This window comes from Siphateles boraxobius, unplaced genomic scaffold (assembly GCF_051911475.1).
Source record: "Siphateles boraxobius isolate OS27281-9 unplaced genomic scaffold, OSU_SipBor_1 104, whole genome shotgun sequence".
Classification (NCBI taxonomy): Eukaryota; Metazoa; Chordata; class Actinopteri; order Cypriniformes; family Leuciscidae; genus Siphateles; species Siphateles boraxobius.
In genome coordinates, this window is record NW_027508705.1 from 852,940 (window position 1) to 875,295 (window position 22,356).

General features: G+C 39.2%; 2 protein-coding genes across 2 annotated transcripts; both read left to right on the plus strand.

The window, feature by feature from the left end:
- Positions 1-1,674: 1,674 nt before the first annotated feature.
- LOC143753703 (serine/threonine-protein kinase pim-2-like) lies at positions 1,675-6,765 on the plus strand. Its single transcript, XM_077246362.1, has 7 exons — positions 1,675-2,029; positions 3,079-3,273; positions 3,446-3,540; positions 3,712-3,762; positions 3,986-4,367; positions 4,468-4,647; positions 6,560-6,765. The coding sequence occupies exons 1-7, from the start codon at positions 1,675-1,677 to the stop codon at positions 6,607-6,609; spliced, it is 1,308 nt and encodes a 435-aa protein (XP_077102477.1). The 3' UTR covers positions 6,610-6,765.
- Positions 6,766-17,556: 10,791 nt separating this feature from the next.
- LOC143753695 (serine/threonine-protein kinase pim-3-like) lies at positions 17,557-21,898 on the plus strand. Its single transcript, XM_077246341.1, has 9 exons — positions 17,557-18,002; positions 18,101-18,511; positions 19,015-19,206; positions 19,380-19,474; positions 19,646-19,696; positions 19,920-20,301; positions 20,402-20,581; positions 21,259-21,403; positions 21,786-21,898. Exons 1-8 carry the CDS (start codon positions 17,834-17,836, stop codon positions 21,360-21,362), a joined length of 1,584 nt encoding a protein of 527 aa, XP_077102456.1. The 5' UTR covers positions 17,557-17,833; the 3' UTR covers positions 21,363-21,403; positions 21,786-21,898.
- Positions 21,899-22,356: the final 458 nt, after the last annotated feature.

A 22,356-nucleotide genomic window follows, 5' to 3' on the forward strand; every position in this document is an offset into this window, starting at 1 on the left:
CTCCCAATTGAAACAGTTCGGCTCAAGCCCAGCTATTTTCAGGGTCATGATTGAGGACAATGTCCCGTCCAGAGACAAGCTGTTTCGTGTTGAGGTTTTGTTCAAACCGACCATCGAAAATACCCTCTCGGCATCAGCATTAGAATGTGAAAGCAGTAAAACCAAGGCCATCTTTGATAGCTTCCCAAATTGGTTCAAGCCAGTTTCCTTTGAAAAATGAACCAGGGGCCTCTATTACTCAAATATTTTCCTTTCATCGTAATTAATAATCACAATTGCTTTTTACCTGACATCTTTAAAAGAAAGATGCAATGATTAATGCATCCATGGGCATGATATAATTATAAAATATGACATGATTTTAAAAGTGACCTAACATCGACTATGCAGTACACTTGAATTAATTTAGTGTTAATGAAATTATTAAGCCTATTTGGAGAGAGATGTTTATAATGTGACAATATGTCAGTCATTGTGTGATAACGAAAATACTGTATAACTAACAGTTAGGCCTAGACCACTTGTTCTGAGCAGGTGTTGTCAGTGCAGGCTGTAAAACTGTTGGCTAAGTTACAGACACTCACGAAAAACTGATGCTAATTATCTGGGAAACATTCTCTAACAGCTGTCAAGTTGTCATTGTTTGTGTCAAACAAGTTGTGAATTTGTTGTAACGAGATCATGACTTCAGGCAGAGCTCCAGTGGTTTCCTCTCTGTGGGTGAACGAACCTTTCGGAAGATGTTGTAGCAGAATCACGTGAACAATTCCAGGATATGCTTTTTTTTCATTGGTTGTTGCGTTAAATCTTGCCCAGATACAATAGTGCAATTTTCTGATTGGCTATTGTGTAGTAATTTTGGGCGCTGCGGCATATTAAATATATTATAAACAGTTTTTCCGCGTTAAAAATACAATGCGTGGCGGGAGTGCGTGACAAAAAAGACCGAAATGAGTGACTGTCACAATCAATGCGTGACACTTGATTATATTGTGTAGGCTACTTGTGTTTTCTGAAGGAGAACATGGTTAAACCTGTGCAAAATGAGGGCATTTTTGTGTAGATTTTTGTTGAAAACATCAAGAAAATTGGATTATGTGAGAGGTGAAATGTGTTTTAAACGTTTTGAGAAAAGTGTCTTTGTTTTCCATAAATGATTGAATGGTTTGGGAAATCGGGTCAACTGAATCAGTTATAGTGTGTTAGTAGCAATCAAGAAAAAACTGTAAAATGTGATATTTTTCCTCAAACTTCATTTGTTTAAAGCGAGATGACACTACAAAGTATGTGTCCAAGTCGTGCTTTCTTCAGCAAGTACTGAAGATCTTCAGTTCTTTTACTGTTTGAAAAATGCACCTCGAGACTCCTGAGTCATGCATCAAGACCCGAGTACTATGACATCATAGTGTTCTGTGACGTCACAATAATAGCCTTCTGTATACCTGTGCGCTCTTGCAGAATCTCTCTGAGTGTTTATGGCAGGAGTTTCGCGTTACAGAGTGAGTTTTGTGTCAGAGACAGAGTCTACATCTGGTGCCGGTTTGCAGATACTGAAACACAGTGTACAGACTAAACACGTTGTGCAGCTTTATAGTGTCAAACAGTGATTAGACCACAGAGTGTTTTCAGAGTCTTCACACAGTCTCCAGATTTGTGAATTCTTCACTGGGCATCATGTCCACACCATCTTTACCCCGCTCCGTCGGGAATGTGGAGAGGTGGTTATGTGGGTTGTCGAGCTTTAGCAGCAGAGGCACGTACATCATCGAGAAGAGGAGCAGTAACAACAGATCTGAGAGCCAACATGAACAGGGCAGTGGCGGAAACAAGAGTTTGTCCAGATCCGACAGCCTCAACAGGAGTTTGTCCAGCTCCGACAGCCTCAACAGGAGTTTGTCTAGATCCGACATCTTCCAAGAGTTGATGTGTCCTCTGCCTGGTCAAGTTCCCATCGAGCCAATGAAGACTTCTAATGTCCCGACTGCTCAGGGTGTCATTGAGGATTCACCTGTGAACAAGAGCTCGACAGGTGAGACTGAAATAATGATGGGCAGTATGATGACTGCTTATATTTTTTTGGCAAGTTAAGGTTACCGTTGCTGTGCTAAATTTTCAGAAATTTTTTTTCTGAAATATTTTAGTTGGACAAAATGTTCTCAGAATGTATTTATGTTAGCTGGGAAGCGCAATAAGCCATGAACTCACTCACACTCTGACACACACCCGAAACACGCGCACAGTAAGACACTACTCAGACCGCATATACGATCCGATCCCGAATAGAGCTCTGTTTCAAGACTTATTGTGCTTGAACGGTAAAATGCACACAAAATTGTTGTGGCCAGTGTTCATGTACAGAGTTGATTGTCTTTAATAAGACATTAATAAAATCAATGTAAATATATTATATTTAATATAAATAAATGTGAAATATTTTAAAGTGCCCCTATTATGCTATTTTAATTTTTCCTAATGTTTCTTTGGAGTCTCCTAAAGTTTACATGCATCAAATATGCTAATGTTTCGTCTTGACGTCACAGCGGAAACGGCTTATGACTCGTTTGAAAAACGATTAATTTAATTGACTCAAATTCGATTCTCACTTTTGAAAGAAAATAACTTTATATACGGTGCACTTTCAGTTTTAAAACTTTGCGGGATGTTTTCATTCACTTAGAGCTATGTTACACACTACATGAAAGGTCATTTAAAAAAATGGCTCATATGACCTTTGCTATTGGCAGAACTGTGGCAAATGAGGCCTGGAAATGTATGCTCTCCTTTTTTTAAATAAAAGATCAAACAAAATAATTATTATAATTAGTTAGAAAACGACTATTATTACTTAATAATGTGAAATAAACTTTTGGTCACCCCTAAGGGACATTTATGCAGGTATTAAGCAGAAACAGGGCATCCTCAGGCGAATAGACTGGAAATATTTGCATTACTTTGGATTTGTCACATTAAAAATAAGAATTAAACAGTAAAATGGAAGTTATATAATTGTTAAATGTGAGGTCAGAGATGTTTCAAATTTTTGTTTAAGTGTTTTAATTTTTTCCCTCTTTTTTTCAGAAAAAGCTTCAAAATGTAAGAAGATGGAAAAAATGTCTTCTTTCTTGAAGAGTATATGGACGTCTATTAAGAGTTCGTTCGGCAGCTGTTCTGACAGTAAAGCTGTGGATGTTGTGGAGCCTTTTGTTCCTCCACTAGATCTGGACTCAGAGCCTGATTCTGATCCAGATCACTCCGGTGTCGAGCCAAATCATGGTAAATCTGAGTCATTATTTTTCAAACATTGTTTTAAACAATATTATCATCTTGTTTTCCACTAAAGATATCTTGAGGCTTTATTTCAGATAATATTAATATTGTTTTTTATATAAAACAAAGGATCTAGCAAGCTCATGTATTTCTCATATTTTTTCTGCTTGTTTTTCAGACTCCTTTGAGTCTCTCTATAACGCGGGAGAGATGATTGGATCAGGAGGATTCGGAAGAGTGTTCGAGGGAACACGCAAATTTGATGGCAAAAAGGTAAAGCAATTTTGCTGAATTGTATAAACATTTTGCTCTTGCAAACTTCAAAACATATTTAATACACTTAGTTTAATACTTAGATGCTCAAATCATAAATGTTATGTGCAAGGTCAGGCGCTTGAATGCTCTTACTCTTATTGAATACTGTTTCTTTTTTCATTTTTGCAGGTTGCCATCAAGCGGATGCGCAAGACTTGCAACGATCTTTATCTTGAGATTGTAAGTTGGCCAAAAGATGAATGTGTATTTAGTTGTTTAAGTGCTGATTACTGCAGTTAATACACCTGTAGGAAACATTACATTAGGTGTAAATCTTATAGATAAATATGCCTGGAAAGGCTCTGTTGATCGTATCTACCAAAATCAAAGAAGGAAACATTTAAAAATGATGTTTTCTTCAGAATTTTACCCAGCTAACCTTCTGTCTTCTTCTTTTCTCCAGCCTGGGCATCCTGAACCTCTCATTACAGAAGTGGCTCTGCTGCTAATGATGAGGCAAGAACCCATAAGCCCATACGCCATACAACTACATGATTGGTTTGAACACCCTCGAAAATTCACCATGATAATGGAGTATCCCGAACCCTGCGAGAGTTTACTCGACTTCATCATTCGTAATCCTCAACTGGACGAAACAACAGCACGGGTCATCATGCGACAGGCTGTGCTGGCAGTGCAACACTGCATTGAGCATGACGTTTTTCATAATGATGTTCATGCGCACAATTTCCTGTTGAAGAAAGACACGTTAGAGCTCAAGCTGATAGACTTTGGCTCTGGTCAGCTAATTAGTAGTGATGGCTATGACAGCGACATTTACATTGGTGAGCATTTTGGGAGTGTGGAAACCTGGATGTAATGACTTACTGATTATTTGATGCTTTGAAAAAAATTATCAACAATGCACAAATGTCTTGCTTACAGGAATACTGGATTACTGCCCACCTGAAGTCTTCACAGAACCTCGTTTTCACGCCGTTCCAGCAAATGTCTGGGCTCTAGGAGTGTTGCTGTATGAGATGGTGAACGCATGTCCTCCTTTTCACAATCCAACAGAAATCAAAGAAGCCAAAGTTACATTTCAGAACACCAACTTATCCAACGGTGAGTGAATAATATTGATAAGATTGATAAACACACACATAAAGCGAAGGCTCAGTACAGAAACAGTTAAAGGTGAAGTACATTTTTTTATATATACGTTAAACGTATAGTGAGAATTTGCGGCGTGGCTACTGTAGCAGGCGGAGCCATGGGAAAAGAAATGTAGCTTTAGTCACAGAAGTGAAAGCCAAAGTTCACTGCATTTATACTTTTGAAGATTAAATAGGTCATGAACTCGTCAAAGTGAACAGATCTTTGTTATACTAAGCGCTACAAAGGATGCTTTAAAGGGGCATTCGGCAACTATTTCAACTTAATAAAACCGTTTAGAAATCATTTGGATGGTTTAATAACCTGTTCTGGTGAGAATGGTGACTTTCCCCACTTCCCCCAACGTTCCTAGGCAGAAAACCAACCTTGCAACATGGGGACTAAAGTCATGGTAAGCTGTAAATAGGTCGTCTCGTGAGAAGCGAGAACGAGAGAGAAACACAAACTGCTTTACGGCAATTCGACATAAACACACAAGCCGCCCTCAATGTGTATGATGTATTACCCACTTCGGTAGACATAGCTCCACACGATAAAGTTGGCCGGATCCGATAATAACACACAACGCATTCTCACCCCAAGGCGTCACTAAAATGACAATTTTGACCATGCTTCAATATTCGACGCTTTAGGCACCCTTTAGCGTCAGTTAGATGACGCGGGTAGGTTTAGGTCTGGGGTAGGGTTAGGATTAGATAGCGTCATCTAACTGACGTTAAAGGTAAAGCGTCAGTAAGATGACGCCCTAGGATCGCGTCATGTAACTGACGCTAAAGGGTGCCTAAAGCGTCGAATATTGAAGCATGGTCAAAATGATTCCCAAGGCGTCAGTTTCATGACGCCTAGGGATGAGAATGGGCTGTAACACATGCACATGAGCAGCGGTAGAGAGGGGGAGGAGCAAGTGAGTTTTTTTACGACATTGTTGTGAAATATACGCCTCACAGCTGTAGGGGGAGCTTGTTGAGAAAACATGCGACAACAAAAGTGAAAATCAGCGAAGAAATAGCTAGAGTTGCCGAATGCCCCTTTAATACCATACAGCATCATCATGCATCTGTTCAGAAAGACAAGTTCATGAAGACATATGCAACACAGCTAAAAGGAGTCCTAATATGTTGGACCTGAAACATGCCTTCACACGAACCATTTAGAGCTGCGTTTGTGATGTTTGAGCTGGGGAAGAGGTGATGCACGCAAGGGACGTTTGCTAAGTTTTTTAAAATATGCTCTATTTTGTAATTTCGCAATGTGCCACTAGTGCAACAGAAAATACATATTTCACCTTTAAAGTAAAGATAAAGAACACTTTACCTTATATTAATCATGTTTCAGATGCTGTTTTCATAGATGGCAACATTAGTGTCACATGGTCATGACTAACCAGCTCTCTCCATAATAAAATGTGTACAGAATGCAGTGATCTGATTAGCCAGTGCCTAACCCTGGATCCAACTAAACGCCCGACTGTAGAGCAGATCTTACAACATAGATGGATTAGAAATGATCTACTGTAGAATGGAGAACTTCAGGAGATTCACTCGATCAGTGATTTCAGGTGTGAAGAAGTGTAACAGACAGAGTAGGATTATTAGCATTTGTCTTCAATTCTGGATTATTTGTAGTGAGGTTTTCAAATTTTTGTTCATTGTAATGTTCATTTGTTCTTTTTAGTCAAGTCACCTTCATTTATATTGTGCTTTGTGTTGTTTCAAAGCGGCTTCATGGTAATAAACAGGAAAATAACAGAATCAGTGATGCAATTGCAAGAATTCAATTCTGTTGTGTAAATCAGCTTTAACGAAAGAAAAAAAAAAACATTCATGAGTTGACTTGCTTATAGAATCTTTGTATTGGACAGGAAATAACATGCTTGCTGTCCTTGGTGGAGGGCTCAAGCTCAAGACTTGACATGAAGCTTGAAGTCCAATCCCATCCTGACAGGAACTCAAGCCGCCACAATAGAGATCAAAGCCTGTCCACGTCTGAGCAAGAACACGAGGGACTGAAGACTGGAAAGAAGTCATTAAGTCATCACAGCCACTTTTGCTTTGTTTTAAAAGTCAAGACAAGTCATCTTTATGTATATAGTGGTTTATAAATGACCAATCTGTATATATGACCCCTTTGAATAAATGCTTTCAATGAATGCAAAAGAACAAAAATGCTTTATGAGATACCTTTGAAGTGAAAAGGCTAAAGCCTATTTTGTGCTTCCCGAAATAAAGGGGTTTAAAAACTCTATCTACATGGTTGCAAACTTACACAGCCTGTCTAAAACATAACCCTACAATAAATGAGACTAGAGTCTGTGGGGAATAATAATAATAATATAATTTGTTGCCTGACATCCCAGTTGGTTATTTAGGTTAAAGATGCTATTCTTGTATCAGACTGATTTAGGTAAATCTTGAAGCTTATAGGAATAGTTCCCCAAAAACAAGTAAAAAGTTATGTCATGAAACTCTGGCGCAGGCTGATCAGTCCATCTCTCTCTATAGGGCACAGCTGATTGGTTTGTGCTGTATCAGTACAGTAGCCAATGAGCTTGCTTAACCTTCAAATACTTTTTTGTAGTTGCAGCTTTCAGAAACCCTACAACTTTCCCAGCTCCACCTGAAATCGAAAAAAAATTAAATTATACCCTACAATTTATTGTAACGTTACATGTCGCATTACACATAAAACTTGTGATTACTAGTAAAATGTTTAGGTCACTTTGTTAAGCATTGATTAATCTAGGTTCAGGTAACTAAGTTCAGTTAACTTTGATTAATCTAAGTTCACACTAAGGATGATAACTATAACGTCTCAGGTTACGACACACTGAGTGAACGAGACATTGAGTGAACGAGACATTGTGTCAATGATGCTATGGGGAAAGCCCTCCACTTGAACCGATGTCTGAAAGCTTATCCAACAGAGTATGGAGTGTTCAGTTTTTTAAAAGTAGGAGCGTTGTGGTTTTCAATCGATTTCATGGATCTCATGAAAGTGCGTATCTATGTCAAAAAATTTATTTCTCGTGCCATTTATACGCCAAAAATAGTTTTTTCATATATTATACACGCGAAAACTGCGTATCATACGCACACAAAAACTATTTTTGGCATATAATTGTTACTAGATATAAAATTTGTGCTATAGATACACTTTCATGAGATCGGGCTGCATCGGGTGGAAGCACATTTTAAACAGGTAACACACGCAACTGCTCTCTCACTAATGCATTGCATTCAAACAAATGTAATGTTACAGTGCTGTCTGTATTTTATTTCGAATGAGCAGAAATCGACTCGTCGATAAAATAACTGATGAAAACGTAGGCTAGTTATTGTCTTCTCTCAAAACAAAATCTGCAAAAATCACCAGTGGTTTTTAACTTTTAATGCTGATAACCATGTAATAAGCTTAGCATGTCATAGGAAAACTTTGCACACTATCCAATAAACCCCATTGAAACTATTCAGTATTGCTTTTTTATTTTTATTATTTAATATGCCTATATATTATGAGCAGAACTTTAGCGAGAATTCAAAGCATACTTATAAATACTTTAGCCGCAATTTCCTTGGGGAGAAAGACGGAGTGGTGTTTCTAATATCAGTGAGCGAGTAGTGGAGCGGGGAGCGGTAAATGGTGAACCTGCCGCTCCACTCTGCTCACATACTCTGTTATTCAATCACGGCAATCATTGACGTCACTAGTGCGGCCCTTTCCCTGTTCTCAGGGAACATAGGCTACAGTCTTAACCTGAGATGTTACCTTTCGAAAGGGAACCTAGCACTGCGTCGATGACGCTATGGGGAACGGCATTCAAACCCACCATGTTGAGGGGAGTGCGTGCCAAATTATGGCTGTGAAAAACCTCAGATATGGCAGTTTCACTGAAAAGCCAAACTCCCCCCCCCCCCCCCTCAAGCTGTAAGCCTCAAAGAGGTCTCCGATACAATGAAGTCCTAGCAAGGCCGCTCAAAGGCTTGAAACTAACAGCTTTCTTGGAAGGGGTTCCTTTAACGGAATATGGCCAGAGGGTCCGAAAGGAGTCCCGTCCAGTCACTTTTTGAGGGGATATAAAGTCAACCCCACATGCCACCAGGGAGGCTGACCTGGTCTATTTTACTGACCTAGTCTTGCCAACTGTTTTCTAAACAGAGTCTCTAACATTACTAGAAGACTGCAGATAGTGGCAGTAATCGCTCACAGACTGGATCATAGAGATGGGCATCCTTGAGACTAGAACTCAGCATAGCACTTTCTAACCCTTGCAAACGAGGGGACTACTCAATCCTGGATCTACACAGTGCTTCAAAGCTCTGTGAAGGCTGGGCACTCTAAAGGGACCCTAATAAGGGGAGCGCCTCCAGCTCTAGGGGTGATCTAATAGGGAGGCCTCGTGAGAGTCCTTCGACCTTCCGAGCAGACTTAGGGAGTTAAGTATTCAAACAGAGCAGTCCTCAGGTAGATTCTGGAACACTATGCTCAACCTGAGAATCATGGAGGCTCCATGGAGCCTGCAACGTGATACTTAATGCTTTTACAACGCTCTCACAGACATTTCTGTGGGCCTGATCATACTTATTTAACATTGGCAGTTTACTCAGCAGAAGGGCTATCAACCCTTTAAAGCAAGGGGAGTACAATCTTACGCTACCGGACTATGGAGGAGGCCTACTGTAAGGCCTACAGCTTTTAATGTCCCAGGCGTCAGCCTGGGCTGTGTTTTGGTTCAAAGGGAGCATACTCAATCATCCCAAATGGGAGGGAGTAACTAATCCTTCTCTACCTGAGCCTGGGTGGTAAAGGGTGATAACATACGAGCTATGAGTAGCAAAGTACTCTAATTAAGAGTACTTTGCCTCAGTAAGTGAGCCTCAGTAAGTGTTCAACGGCATTCAAGCTTATGACTTGAATTTTTTATTCAAGGGGCTCAGAGGAAAAAATCCTTTTTCAACTTAAGTCCTTGCTGGATATTTAGCTACTCTACTGGATGATGTTAAGGGCAGCGGCCTGAGCATTCTGCTTCTTACTCTCTAGAGAGATATCTCTAGCCTGCTACCTTTGCTGCTATCTACCCTGTAACAGCACTAGCATTTTAAACCTAATGCAAAAGGAGGGCCTTGGCTAGACTACTCTAGTAGTAAGAGGAGGCCAGTACTAGGAAAAATCTAGATTTACAGGAATAAATCTCCTTATGGTCTAAGGAACCTACACTCAGATACTGAGAGGCTCGAGACGAGTATGCTTAGCAGGCCGCCACCAAAAATTCCTAAGCCAGATATCAAGGCGCCTCCATGAGGGCCGACACACGAATATTATATGTCTGAAGTTCGAAGCTATAATCTCAAAACGGCAACGCTTGATTTATTATTTTATCTGGAGCTTGACAGAGTAGCTTGGCATCAGTAGAATAACTCCCGATAGGGAGGAAGCCATCTCATGCAGAAATGTCTGTTTGATGCTCGGTGGCCTCAATAGGAATTTTCTCTAAAATAAAGCCAAACTGTCACTACCTCAAATTCAGACTACCCACTATAAGCCTGACGACTTTTAATAAGAGGCCTATGGGAAGGGTATGCATAGCCTACCTATATATGGGAACTTCAGGCCCTATTTTTACCTATGCAATAAAAACTCTACCTAACACACCACTTAATACTTTTCTAACAGGGAACCAAGGTCTACTGTTCAATCTTACTAAAAACTCTCGTAAAGGGAAGAGACCTACAGGACTCAACCTGCTGCCCTTAGAGCGATGGCCTAAACGACATTCGCAAAATGGAGGGCTATCACCATAAAGAGCTCGAAAGAGCGCACTTACTACCAAACCCGACGCCAGACCTACAGAAGGGTTCCAAATTGAAGTAATCACTCATCAGAGGTCCGGCCTCAGAGCTGACGCATAAAGCACCTGGGGTGAGGAAGTGTGCAGATTCTTACCGCAGTGTTATGGAAGATTTAAATGCAGCCGAGTGAGCCTTCGCCTCTCTGAACTTTCCCGTCACTGCCTCGGCTGAGGTGCCAAAAAGTTCAGAAGGCGACACTGTTCCATCGAGAAGAAAAGGCCCCTTTTATACTTCTGGGTTGTCCTAGTAGTGACGTCATAGGCTGTCGCCGGTCAATAACCATTGCCGTGATTGGATAAGCTTTCAGACATCGGTTCACGTGGAGGGTGTTCCCCATAGTTTGCCTGGCAAACGGCGGCGATTCCTCCACTCCTTCACAGACAGCAGCCTCCTCTCCAGCACCCAGGCGGCCGGCAGCGAGCTCGTCCGTCCCCCCGGCAAGTCACTCGAGCGTCCATGGCAACGGAACCTGCTCACCATGCTCGATGGCACTGCGGATTCCCCACGGAAGCGCCAAGAAGCCCGAGAAGGCCTGCTCCCACTCGAGGCCGAGGCTCGCAGAGCTCACCCATTCCTCGCTGTCCGAGGCCACCGGATGGCGGAACCGGCGGCAGACGGCGGCCGTTGTCCGTCTGTGAGCGACTCAGGAGAAGCTGGCGGGCGAACCGGCGTGCTTTCGCGAGCTGGAGAAGGCTCGGGAACTCGCTGTGTGCGGCGCTTTTTGCGGCGCGGCACTACAGCTGGTAAGGGTGCAGGCTCGGAGAAGGATGCCAGGCGAGTCGTCAGAGTCGCCACGGGCAGAAGCTCGGAATGATGGTAGCCACCATCGCGAGCGCGAGAGCTGCATGGTCTTAACCCAGGCAGGAAACGCAGATTACCGTCGCTGAGTGGGGTTTGGCACGAGCCACGGGAAGGCATCTTTAGAAAGACGCTTAGCTCTTTTTGTGAGAGTGTGAGTTGCAGCGGCGAACACACACTCAGCAGAGTTTTGAAAGGATATAGGCGCCGGAGCAGGGATGGTGACTGAAGGCGGCGAGGCCTGCGGCTTCAGATGCAGAGGGCTCGTCCCGCTGAAGGCTTTTTCTCGACGGCGCGGCTTCTCACTCTGGATCCAACGATGGGTGAGCTTCGTTGAAGAGATGGAAATCAGATTGTATCAGCCTTCGAGCTATATTTATAGGCCCAGACCACGCCCGTTTCGGCGGGACATGACGCAGTGGGCGCAAAGTGCCCCCATTGGATCAGACGTCACATGGGGCCTCTCTCGATAGGCTGCTGCAGTTGCCGCAGGGCAGCCAATAGGCACGCAAGCCGTCTCGCCTATGTCTGCATTGCTGCTGCAACACGTTTTACATTCATTCAAAATTAAGGATAATTTTTGGCTTCAATATCTCGTGGAAAAGAGGTTTTCCCCTAGCGTAAGATATTGCACAGTACGAGAGAACCTCTCGTAAGAAAACCCTTCTTTAAACTTACAAACAAAATCATTGGATAATATCTGTTTATTATTTTAAAGTGTATTTCTTTTTCTTTAATACATATTTATTTATATCTCACCAAAGATTCTGAAAAAAAGATAATGACAAATCAGTTTTCACCTCACCACTGCCTTAGGTGAAACACTTTTTTGTTTAGTCAAGGTTTTTCTAATATAAATAATATTACATTTTTTTTATCCCTAATGGAAAGGACCGTAACAGAGAGAGCTGGAAGAGAACCAATTACAGGATTATCTTTTCATTTTTGATAAGGTAAAGTTGTTTTGGGGAAATACAACGAATGAGTTTTAAATATTCTTTTGAAGATACATTTGTTTCAAGTTTATTGACAAATTCAGTGCATTATATTGGTCACCTGACTGATTTAATAAGTCTGTAACAAAAACTAAACCTTTGTTAAACCAGTCACTTTAAAAATAGTCTTGTTTTTGAATAACTTATATTTATTATTCCAAATAACACAGGAATGGGGAGAAAAATTGTGCTTGTAGACCAATTTCCACGCATCCAAAGCTTTTTATGTGAAAATTAGAAAACTTAATTGGGAGTTTAGTGCATTTAAAATCACAGGCAAGTAAAAAATTTAAGACCACCATATTTTTGAAAGATTAGATTGGCAATTAAGAACTATGGAAATTATTCTCACATAGGCTATAATTTTAAATATAGCCTAATAGTGTCAATATAATTGAATCCTCCTTCTGATAGATTTGTAATTATGGTTTTCCTTTTAATATATTTTTCCTTGTCTCTCCAGATAAATTTAAATAAAATTTTGTGAACTGCCGCACACATTTTAGAATCTAGGCTACATAAAGAGATAATGGAGGATAGCATACAAATAAAATAAGCTACTTCAACATGTTAAAAATAAGTTTAATATATATTGCAAAATAATTATGAAATTACATTATTTAGTCATACTATTCGATTGGTAGTCATGTTAGTACCTATTAAAAATCAAAAACTTAAAATTGTATTTCATTCGTTTTGTGTGTGCGGACGCCGGACAAATGGATGTCTATAGACCATTTCAATGGCCTTTCGTTGGCTTAAAGGTCCCATATTGTCAAAACTGAAATTTCCTGGCTTTTTTTCATGATAACAGAGGTTTAGGGGCTATGAAACTACCATATAAGTTTCAAAACAGTCGATCCACAGACAAATGCACACAGCCTGCATAAAGTAGCTGTGCCTTTTCACAAGCTGTTGTGACTTCTGTATAAATGTGAGGTCATAACTACTCAGTCACCATCTTCAGTCACCTTCCCCTCAAATGGTGGGTCACTCAGAAAACAACAGGCCAATCAGAAGAGAGGCTCATGAATATTAAGTAGACAGGCCTAAATCGACCTGTTCTTGGTAGAGCTCCTGAGAAAGGAGCTGTAAAATATATATTAAGATGGTTTTTGGTACTTATACCGCAAATATATATTCTTAAGGACATCAAAACCTAAAATAAAACTTAAGAAAGTTGTATAATATGGGACCTTTAAGGAAGTGACGTCTTTGTATGGGATGAAAATGAGTAACACGTGCAAGCACAATTATCCATGAACTTGATAAATGTTGTAGATATATAAAAAATGTGCACTGTTTTTTTTAATCATTTTGATACTATATTCATCCCATATCTTTGTTCCTTGGACGTTTCCGGTTAGTTGTCGAGCGCATTCAAAACTATGGCGGGATGTGCTTGATGTACAGTGGGATTGCGATCATTTATTTAATCCTGCTATTTAAAATATCAAAACTAAAATTAGGTCCTTGTTGCTCGTTGGTCATCCCTCTTACCCGAAACTAATCTTCTTTTGGAAATTAAAGTGTAGATTTCCGAAAAACGTGCCTGGATTGCAGCAGTGAAGCGAGAAGGCTGCATACTAAGCAACTAGCATTACAGCACACATTTCGATTCTGGTAAGTAAAATACTTTTTATTTTCCTTAGATTATTTCTATTTTTTTTACGTTAACTGTTTAAGTATGAGTTAACATTTGTTGTCTAGCTGTCATGTCAGTTGACAAATGCAGTGAGTAAAACATTATAGATATATACTTAATAGCTGAATGTTGCATTGTGAAACAGGTAACTGCTTTAGTCACAAAAGGTAACGTTAAACATTTTTTCATCACTTATTAGGCTTGGCTAATGTTAATTCCAACATTTACTGATGTATTACACAATAATAGCATTATTTTTTAAATATTATGCATTAACCAGATTAAGTTAAATAACTGTTTATTCTACTTTTGTCTTTAATAGGAAAGCCATCATCTGTAATTTAAAGCTACAACATGTAAATTGTTTCACGCTAGGGGTGGCTAAACTCTTATAATAACAAAGGCGTAGGTTGATGACGCATAAGCGGAATTATGGAACTTTTCATCATGCTGATGGATCTAATTATGTTTATAGATGAGTGAATACATTGATGTTTTTAACAGGACTGTGGTATGAAGCAGGGCGCGATTGCTAATAAGAGACAGATATCAGCGCCACACGCGAGTCCCGCGGATATAAAGGAATAAGGACATTTCATTCTACCGAACCGCAAGTGCTGTATTAATACTCAGAAATCAGTTTATTAGACGAATGAAACTTGTGAGGTAACGCAGCGCTGTTTCACTTAGTCTACACTATCAAACTAAACTGCATTTGAGTGTGTTGAAAGTTATAATGTTATTCTATGTGTTAGTTTGGTATGAGACTAGCAGTAAGCTAGATCAACATTAGAATAACATACTGATCATATTCTAACATTTCATCATGTCGAGCTATATAACATTGATTAGTTTTATGTACATTTGCTCACCTGTCTAATAAAGTATCTCTGTCAAGTCGGAGTTTGTCACGGACATGGAGCTCTCGGCATCTGGAAAACCCCACGCTGATATTGATCCTCATTTTAGTTCTCCTTTTGTCCCAAAGTCTGCTTGCCATGTTCCATAATGTTGGAACGAAACAACAACAGTGTGAGCATACCGCTAGAAAAACGGCGTTCGTCAGCTCCAGTTTGTATCCAGCCTTTCGCGGAGACTTCAGATACCCCAATCACAAAGCCTGTGAAGAGACGACTCAACACCGGCTATGGTTACTATGGCAGTACGAGCTGAAACCAGGGATAACCCAGATATTACGTCATTGACAGGCGACAAGTGAACATGGACGAGACATTTTTTAAAATTAGAATATCTCTAAACCTTTGGGAACTTTTGGGAAATTGTAAGTACACAACTGCAGGAAATATATCACACTGTGCAAGTGATTTTTGGATATTTTGTTACAAAAATCTTACATATTGTAGCTTTAAGACTGCTACAGGGAGACAGGAACGACAGCCATACCACATGTGACCATACAGTGCGTGCAGAATTATTAGGCACGTTGATTTTCTGATCATATTTTTTTTTTACAGACACATTTTTAAGAATTCCAAACCACATTAATCTTAATAGCTAATATTAATTTTGTATTTAATCATTTCTAAGTGATATATAAATGTTCATGAAGGCTGGAAATGAAAACGCCTTATGTTTAGGTGTACATTATTAGGCACGATTTCTTTTACAGATAAAAAAGCCAAAAAAGAGATCTAACTCAGAATGAAAAGTCAAAAATTATTAAATGCTCATGAGAAGGGTGCAATACTAGAAATTGCAGTTAAGGCATGACCATTGGACAGTGAAATGCTCAGTGGGTCAGACACAAACTGTTGGAGAAGAAAATATGCATATTAACTGCAAAATAATTAAGAATGAAGGTGAAGAATTAAGTGTAAAACCATCAGTCTCCAGCGCCACCATTTTCCAGAACTGCAACCTACCTGGAGCCTCCAGAAGTGTAAGGTTTCAGGATCTCAGAGACGTAGGTAAAGAATCGTAAAAAATGACCCGCTCTTAATAAGAATCACAAGCTGAAGTGCATTAGCATCAGCACCACATCGTCTTGTAGGCCTACCACTGTTTGAAGAATCTGGCAGTAAGGTTTTGGGAGTTCATTTTTATCTCTACAAAACGGACTTCAGGGTAGGAGATGGACTAAAAAGGAACTCCAAAAACCTAACTGCCAGATTCTGGAAGATGATTAGGATTCTTTACCTCTCTTTTTTGGGGGGGCTTATTTTATCTGTAAAAGAAAACGTGCCTAATAATTAGGCACAACTGAATATAAGACATTTTTCATTTCCAGCCTTCATGAACACAAAATGAATAGTAGTTATTAAGATTAATGTGGTTTGCAATTGGTAAAATGTGCCTGGAGAAAAAAACATGATCAGAAAATCAACGTACCTAATAATTCTGGACCGTAATTTTTTTAAACGCATGTGACTTGAGGCTGAGCTCTAATTGGGTTGTTTCAGATTGGCCTTGTGCCAGACCCTCCCACTTTTGATTTCAGCGAATCAAAATTGTTTATATATATTATGGCCTTGTGTGATTGGACCGTTCTCGACTTTCAAGGTAAAGCCAGGCGCAATATCTCTTTCAATATGAATTTTAAATTCGGTTTTATCTTTACAAATATCCTTTCTCAGGGCATTCAAACGAAGAAAAAATAAGGGTGATGGAGCTTGGACGGAGTTGGCTAGCTGGATTCGATGTAAGTCATTCCACCTTTTATTGTTGTTTGCTGTTTCAAAGTCCTTTCACGTTACTGGCAATGACACAGATGGTAAATGAAACAATGCAGTTTAACTTGAGGCGATCGTCGGGGTTCAAGCACAATGGCTTGTGTTGATAGTTATGGACATGTCTCTTTTCAAATAAAATATGAGTTGAAGTGTCTCTTTACGGAAGTATATGTACTATATAAAAGTAGACAATTAATATAGTGCCTCTTCAATTGGACACATTCTGTATGTCTGCAACTTGACAAATATGTTGTCAGTATCATATCATTAAAATTAAAATAAAAAAAATCATGGTCTGTACGTTTTTTGCAAACTCAACATTATGAAACTATAATGAATTTATATGCTGTTTTGACTACAAGTTATTGAAGAATTTTCAGTATTTTAACTATGATGCCATTCTGTGGCTCCCTCTGATGGACAACATTAGTATTCATCTCTGAATCGTATATAATCGACATAAATGTCTGATACTTTTTTGAACGATTATTTTATTACTGATAGAATAATATCAGTAATAATATCACACACATCAAACTCAAATTCACTGATTCGTGGTACCTTATATCATGCTTTAATATATATATATATATATATATATATATATATATATATATATATATATATATATATATATTTGCGAAGCAGAAGTGATTATTATATCACTTGTTAAATGGTTATTTTAATCCATTCCTGAGTTTGTTTGCAGATTCGATGTGCGCTCACGCGCGCGACTTTAGGTATTTCCCATAATACTTTGAACTGTAGTTGCTATGGCGACGCGTGTTATGAATTCTGATTGCAAATATCAACAGGCTAGACCGCTTTCTGTTGGTTGAGAGACGAGGCGAATTCAGAGACTTTTGCTGAATATTTACTGAAGCTGTTCGGAGGATTTCAGAGAGGAGACTTTTATTTTAGAAGGAGATCGGATGATATATCCTTTACATTGTTTTATAGTTTTATCATATTATTTGAGGACAATTCTATTTGATTTTTCTTTTCTTATTTTAGAGGGAGTTTGGAGTTTAATTTAATTATTTATTTTATTTTATTTATTTTTTTTGGGAGGGGTAACGTTATATCTGGGGAGAATTGTATTTGATTGTATTGTATTTTTTGTATTTTATTTGTATTATTTTTATTGCAGTTTGAAGGAGGATGCCAGGCCCGACCCAGGCTCAGAGCCAGGAGCTTATTCCTGGATATTTAACACCTCTGTCTTGTGAGTTTGTTTCTGTGTCCACAGGTCCGGCTCACAGGAAGAGAGAGTTGCAGAGGCAAGATGATGATGGACGTCCGTCCACTTCATCTAAACACTCTCGGAGAGGTCAGAATTGGCTTTTATTAAAGTTAATAAATGATTTGTCATTGAAAATAAAAAGTAAATTTTTATTAATATTATTAAAATTGTCTGGAATATTTCAGCCTCAGGCCGCTCCAGATCCAGGAGAGCTGCTTCCACACATTCTCCACCGGGCATCATGTCCACACCATCTTTACCCCGCTCCGTCGGGAATGTGGAGAGGTGGTTATGTGGGTTGTCGAGCTTTAGCAGTAGAGGCACGTACATCATCGAGAAGAGGAGCAGTAACAGCAGATCTGAGAGCCAACATGAACAGGGCAGTGGCGGAAACAAGAGTTTGTCCAGATCCGACAGCCTCAACAGGAGTTTGTCCAGATCCGACAGCCTCAACAGGAGTTTGTCTAGATCCGACATCTTCCAAGAGTTGATGTGTCCTCTGCCTGGTCAAGTTCCGATCGAGCCAATGAAGACTTCTAATGTCCCGACTGCTCAGGGTGTCATGGAGGATTCACCTGTGAACAAGAGCTCGACAGGTGAGACTGAAATAAGGCAGAATGATGACTGCTTAACATTTTTGACAAGTTAAGGGCTGGTCACATTTACTGTTTCTCAGTGAATTTTTTCAGAAATATTTTAGTCGGACAAAATGTTGTTAGAATATACATTTGTTAAGTCAATAAGCCATGAACTCACTCGTGCTGTCTGACACACACCCGAAAACACACGCACGATCCCGAATAGAGTTCTGTTTCACAACGTATTGCGTTTGAATGGTCAAATACTGACAAAATGATGTAAAAATAGCTGTTTTGACCAGTATTCATGTAAACCATGTCGGTTAAGTTATGTCTTAAATCAGACATTGTTGTATTTAATAAAATCAATGTTTATTTAAATATATTATATTTCATAAAAAATAAATGTGAAATATATTTTCAAGATAAGAATTTAACAGTAAAATGGAAGTTATATCATTGTTAAATGTGAGGTCAGAGATGTTTCTAATTTTTGATTATGCTTAATTTTTTTGTTTCAGAAAAACCTACAAAACGTAAGAAGATGGAAAGAATTTGTTGGTTCCTCAGGAACGTGTGGACGGCTATGAAGAGTTCGCTCGGCTGTTCTGACAGTAAAGCTGTGGATGTTGTGGAGCCTTTTGTTCCTCCACTAGATCTGGACTCAGAGCCTGATTCTGATCCAGATCACTCCGGTGTCGAGCCAAATCATGGTAAATCTGAGTCATTATTTCTCAAACATTGTTTTAAACAATATTATCATCTTGTTTTCCACCAAAGATATCTTGAGGCTTTATTTCAGATAATATTAATATATTTTTTTTATATAAAACAAAGGATCTAGCAAGCTCATGTATTTCTCATATTTTTTCTGCTTGTTTTTCAGACTCCTTTGAGTCTCTCTATAACGCGGGAGAGATGATTGGATCAGGAGGATTCGGAAGAGTGTTCGAGGGAACACGCAAATTTGATGGCAAAAAGGTAAAGCAATTTTGCTGAATTGTATAAACATTTTGCTCTTGCAAACTTCAAAACATATTTAATACACTTAGTTTAATACTTAGATGCTCAAATCATAAATGTTATGTGCAAGGTCAGGCGCTTGAATGCTCTTACTCTTATTGAATACTGTTTCTTTTTTCATTTTTGCAGGTTGCCATCAAGCGGATGCGCAAGACTTGCAACGATCTTTATCTTGATATTGTAAGTTGGCCAAAAGCTGAATGTGTATTTAGTTGTTTAAGTGCTGATTACTGCAGTTAATACACCTGAAGGAAACATTACATTAGGTGTAAATCTTATAGATAAATATGCCTGGAAAGGCTCTGTTGATCGTATCTACCAAAATCAAAGAAAGAAACATTTAAAAATGATGTTTTCTTCAGAATTTTACCCAGCTAACCTTCTGTCTTCTTCTTTTCTCCAGCCTGGGCATCCTGAACCTCTCATTACAGAAGTGGCTCTGCTGCTAATGATGAGGCAAGAACCCATAAGCCCATACGCCATACAACTACACGATTGGTTTGAACACCCTCGAAAATTCACCCTGATAATGGAGTATCCCGAACCCTGCGAGAGTTTACTCGACTTCATCATTCGTAATCCTCAACTGGACGAAACAACAGCACGGGTCATCATGCGACAGGCTGTGCTGGCAGTGCAACACTGCATTGAGCATGACGTTTTTCATAATGATGTTCATGCGCACAATTTCCTGTTGAAGAAAGACACGTTAGAGCTCAAGCTGATAGACTTTGGCTCTGGTCAGCTAATTAGTAGTGATGGCTATGACAGCGACATTTACATTGGTGAGCATTTTGGGAGTGTGGAAACCTGGATGTAATGACTTACTGATTATTTGATGCTTTGAAAAAAATGCTCAACAATGCAAAAATATCTTGCTTACAGGAATACTGGATTACTGCCCACCTGAAGTCTTCACAGAACCTCGATTTCACGCCGTCCCAGCAAATGTCTGGGCTCTAGGAGTGTTGCTGTATGAGATGGTGAACGCATGTCCTCCTTTTCACAATCCAACAGAAATCAAAGAAGCCAAAGTTACATTTCAGAACGCCAACTTATCCAACGGTGAGTGAATAATATTGATAAGATTGATAAACACACACATAAAGCAAAGGCTCAGTACAGAAACAGTTAAAGGTGAAGTAGAAAAATTAAAAAATATTTAAAAAATTATATATACTGTATATGTTAACCGTATAGTGAGAATTTGCTGCGTGGCTACTGTAGCAGGCGGAGCCATGGGAAAAATAAAATGTAGCTTTAGTCACAGAAGTGAAAGCCAAAATTCACTACATTTATATTTTCGAAGATTAAACAGGTCATGAACTCGTCAAAGTGAACAGATTATTGTGATACTACGCGATACAAAGCATGCTTTAATACCATACAGCATCATCATGCATCTGTTCAGAAAGACAAGTTCATATTCCTAATATGTTGGACCTGAAACATGCCTTCACACGAACCAGTGAGGGCTGCGTTTGAGATTTTTGAGCTCGGGGAAAGCCGTGACACGCGAAAGAGACGTTTGCAATATTGCAGGTTTGAAATATGCTTTATTTTTTGTAATTCCCCAATGTGCCACTAGTGCAACAGAAAATACATACTTCACCTTTAAAGTAAAGATAAAGAACACTTTACCTTATATTAATCATGTTTCAGATGCTGTTTTCATAGATGCCAACATTAGTGTCACATGGTCATGACTAACCAGCGCTCTCCTTAATACATTTTTTTTACAGAATGCAGTGATCTGATTAGCCAGTGCCTAACCCTGGATCCAACTAAACGCCTGACCGTAGAGCAGATCCTACAACATAAATGGATTAGAAATGATCTACTGTAGAATGGAGAACTTCAGGAGATTCACTCGATCAGTGATTTCAGGTGTGAAGAAGTGTAACAGACAGAGTAGGATGTGCTGTCATTTATCTTCATTTCTGGATTTTTTTTATATGTTTTGATATGTTATGTACAGATTTTCAAATATGTTTAGTGAATTGAGTTAATTTCAAGCCACTTTCATTTATATCGAGCTTTTTACAATACAGATGGTTTCAAAGCAGCTTCACTGTAAGAAACAGAAATTTAACAGAATCAATTAGTAAAACAGAATTTAATTCTGCCATAAAGAAGCTCTAAAAGAGACATTCATGTTCATATAATCTTTGTATTGATATGACATATATTTGGCTTGCTGAAGTCCAGCCCAAAGACTGGGATGTAATAGACTGTCAGCGTGAAGAATTGTTTTGCTTTTCTTCCCCAGGGTTGGACACACACCATCCAGTCTACAAAAAACTCACTGGATTAAACGCAGGATTGGATGGACATCATCCTGACAGGAAACTCAAGCCACTCACATGAGCCGCTTCACCAGAGAGATCAGAGCCTGTCCACGTGTGAGCAAGAACATGAGAAAGAAGTTAAGTCATCACAGCTACATTTGCTTTGCTAAGTCAAGTCTCCTTTATTTATATAGCACTTTATACAATTCAGATTGTTTCAAAGGCTCTTTACAGTCATAACAGGAAGATAGTGATCAATGATACAAACAGAATTCAATTGTGCTGCAGAATTCAAAGCAGCTCTAAAGCCCCGTTCCCAAAGCCAGTGACTTTTGTTCAGGCTGCTAGTGGGTGTTCACAATACTTTAGTGATGTGTCGGTCATGAGCGATTCGTTCATTTTGAACAAATCTTTAATATGACTCGGGACTACCAAGTTGTCTCCGAGAGTGATATGTTCATTTTGTGTTGACCGTGCTTGCGCAACAACCAATAGGTTCTGTACTGGAAACAGAAATGATTAGTTCATCTCTCGAGTCTTCGGGTTCGGGTC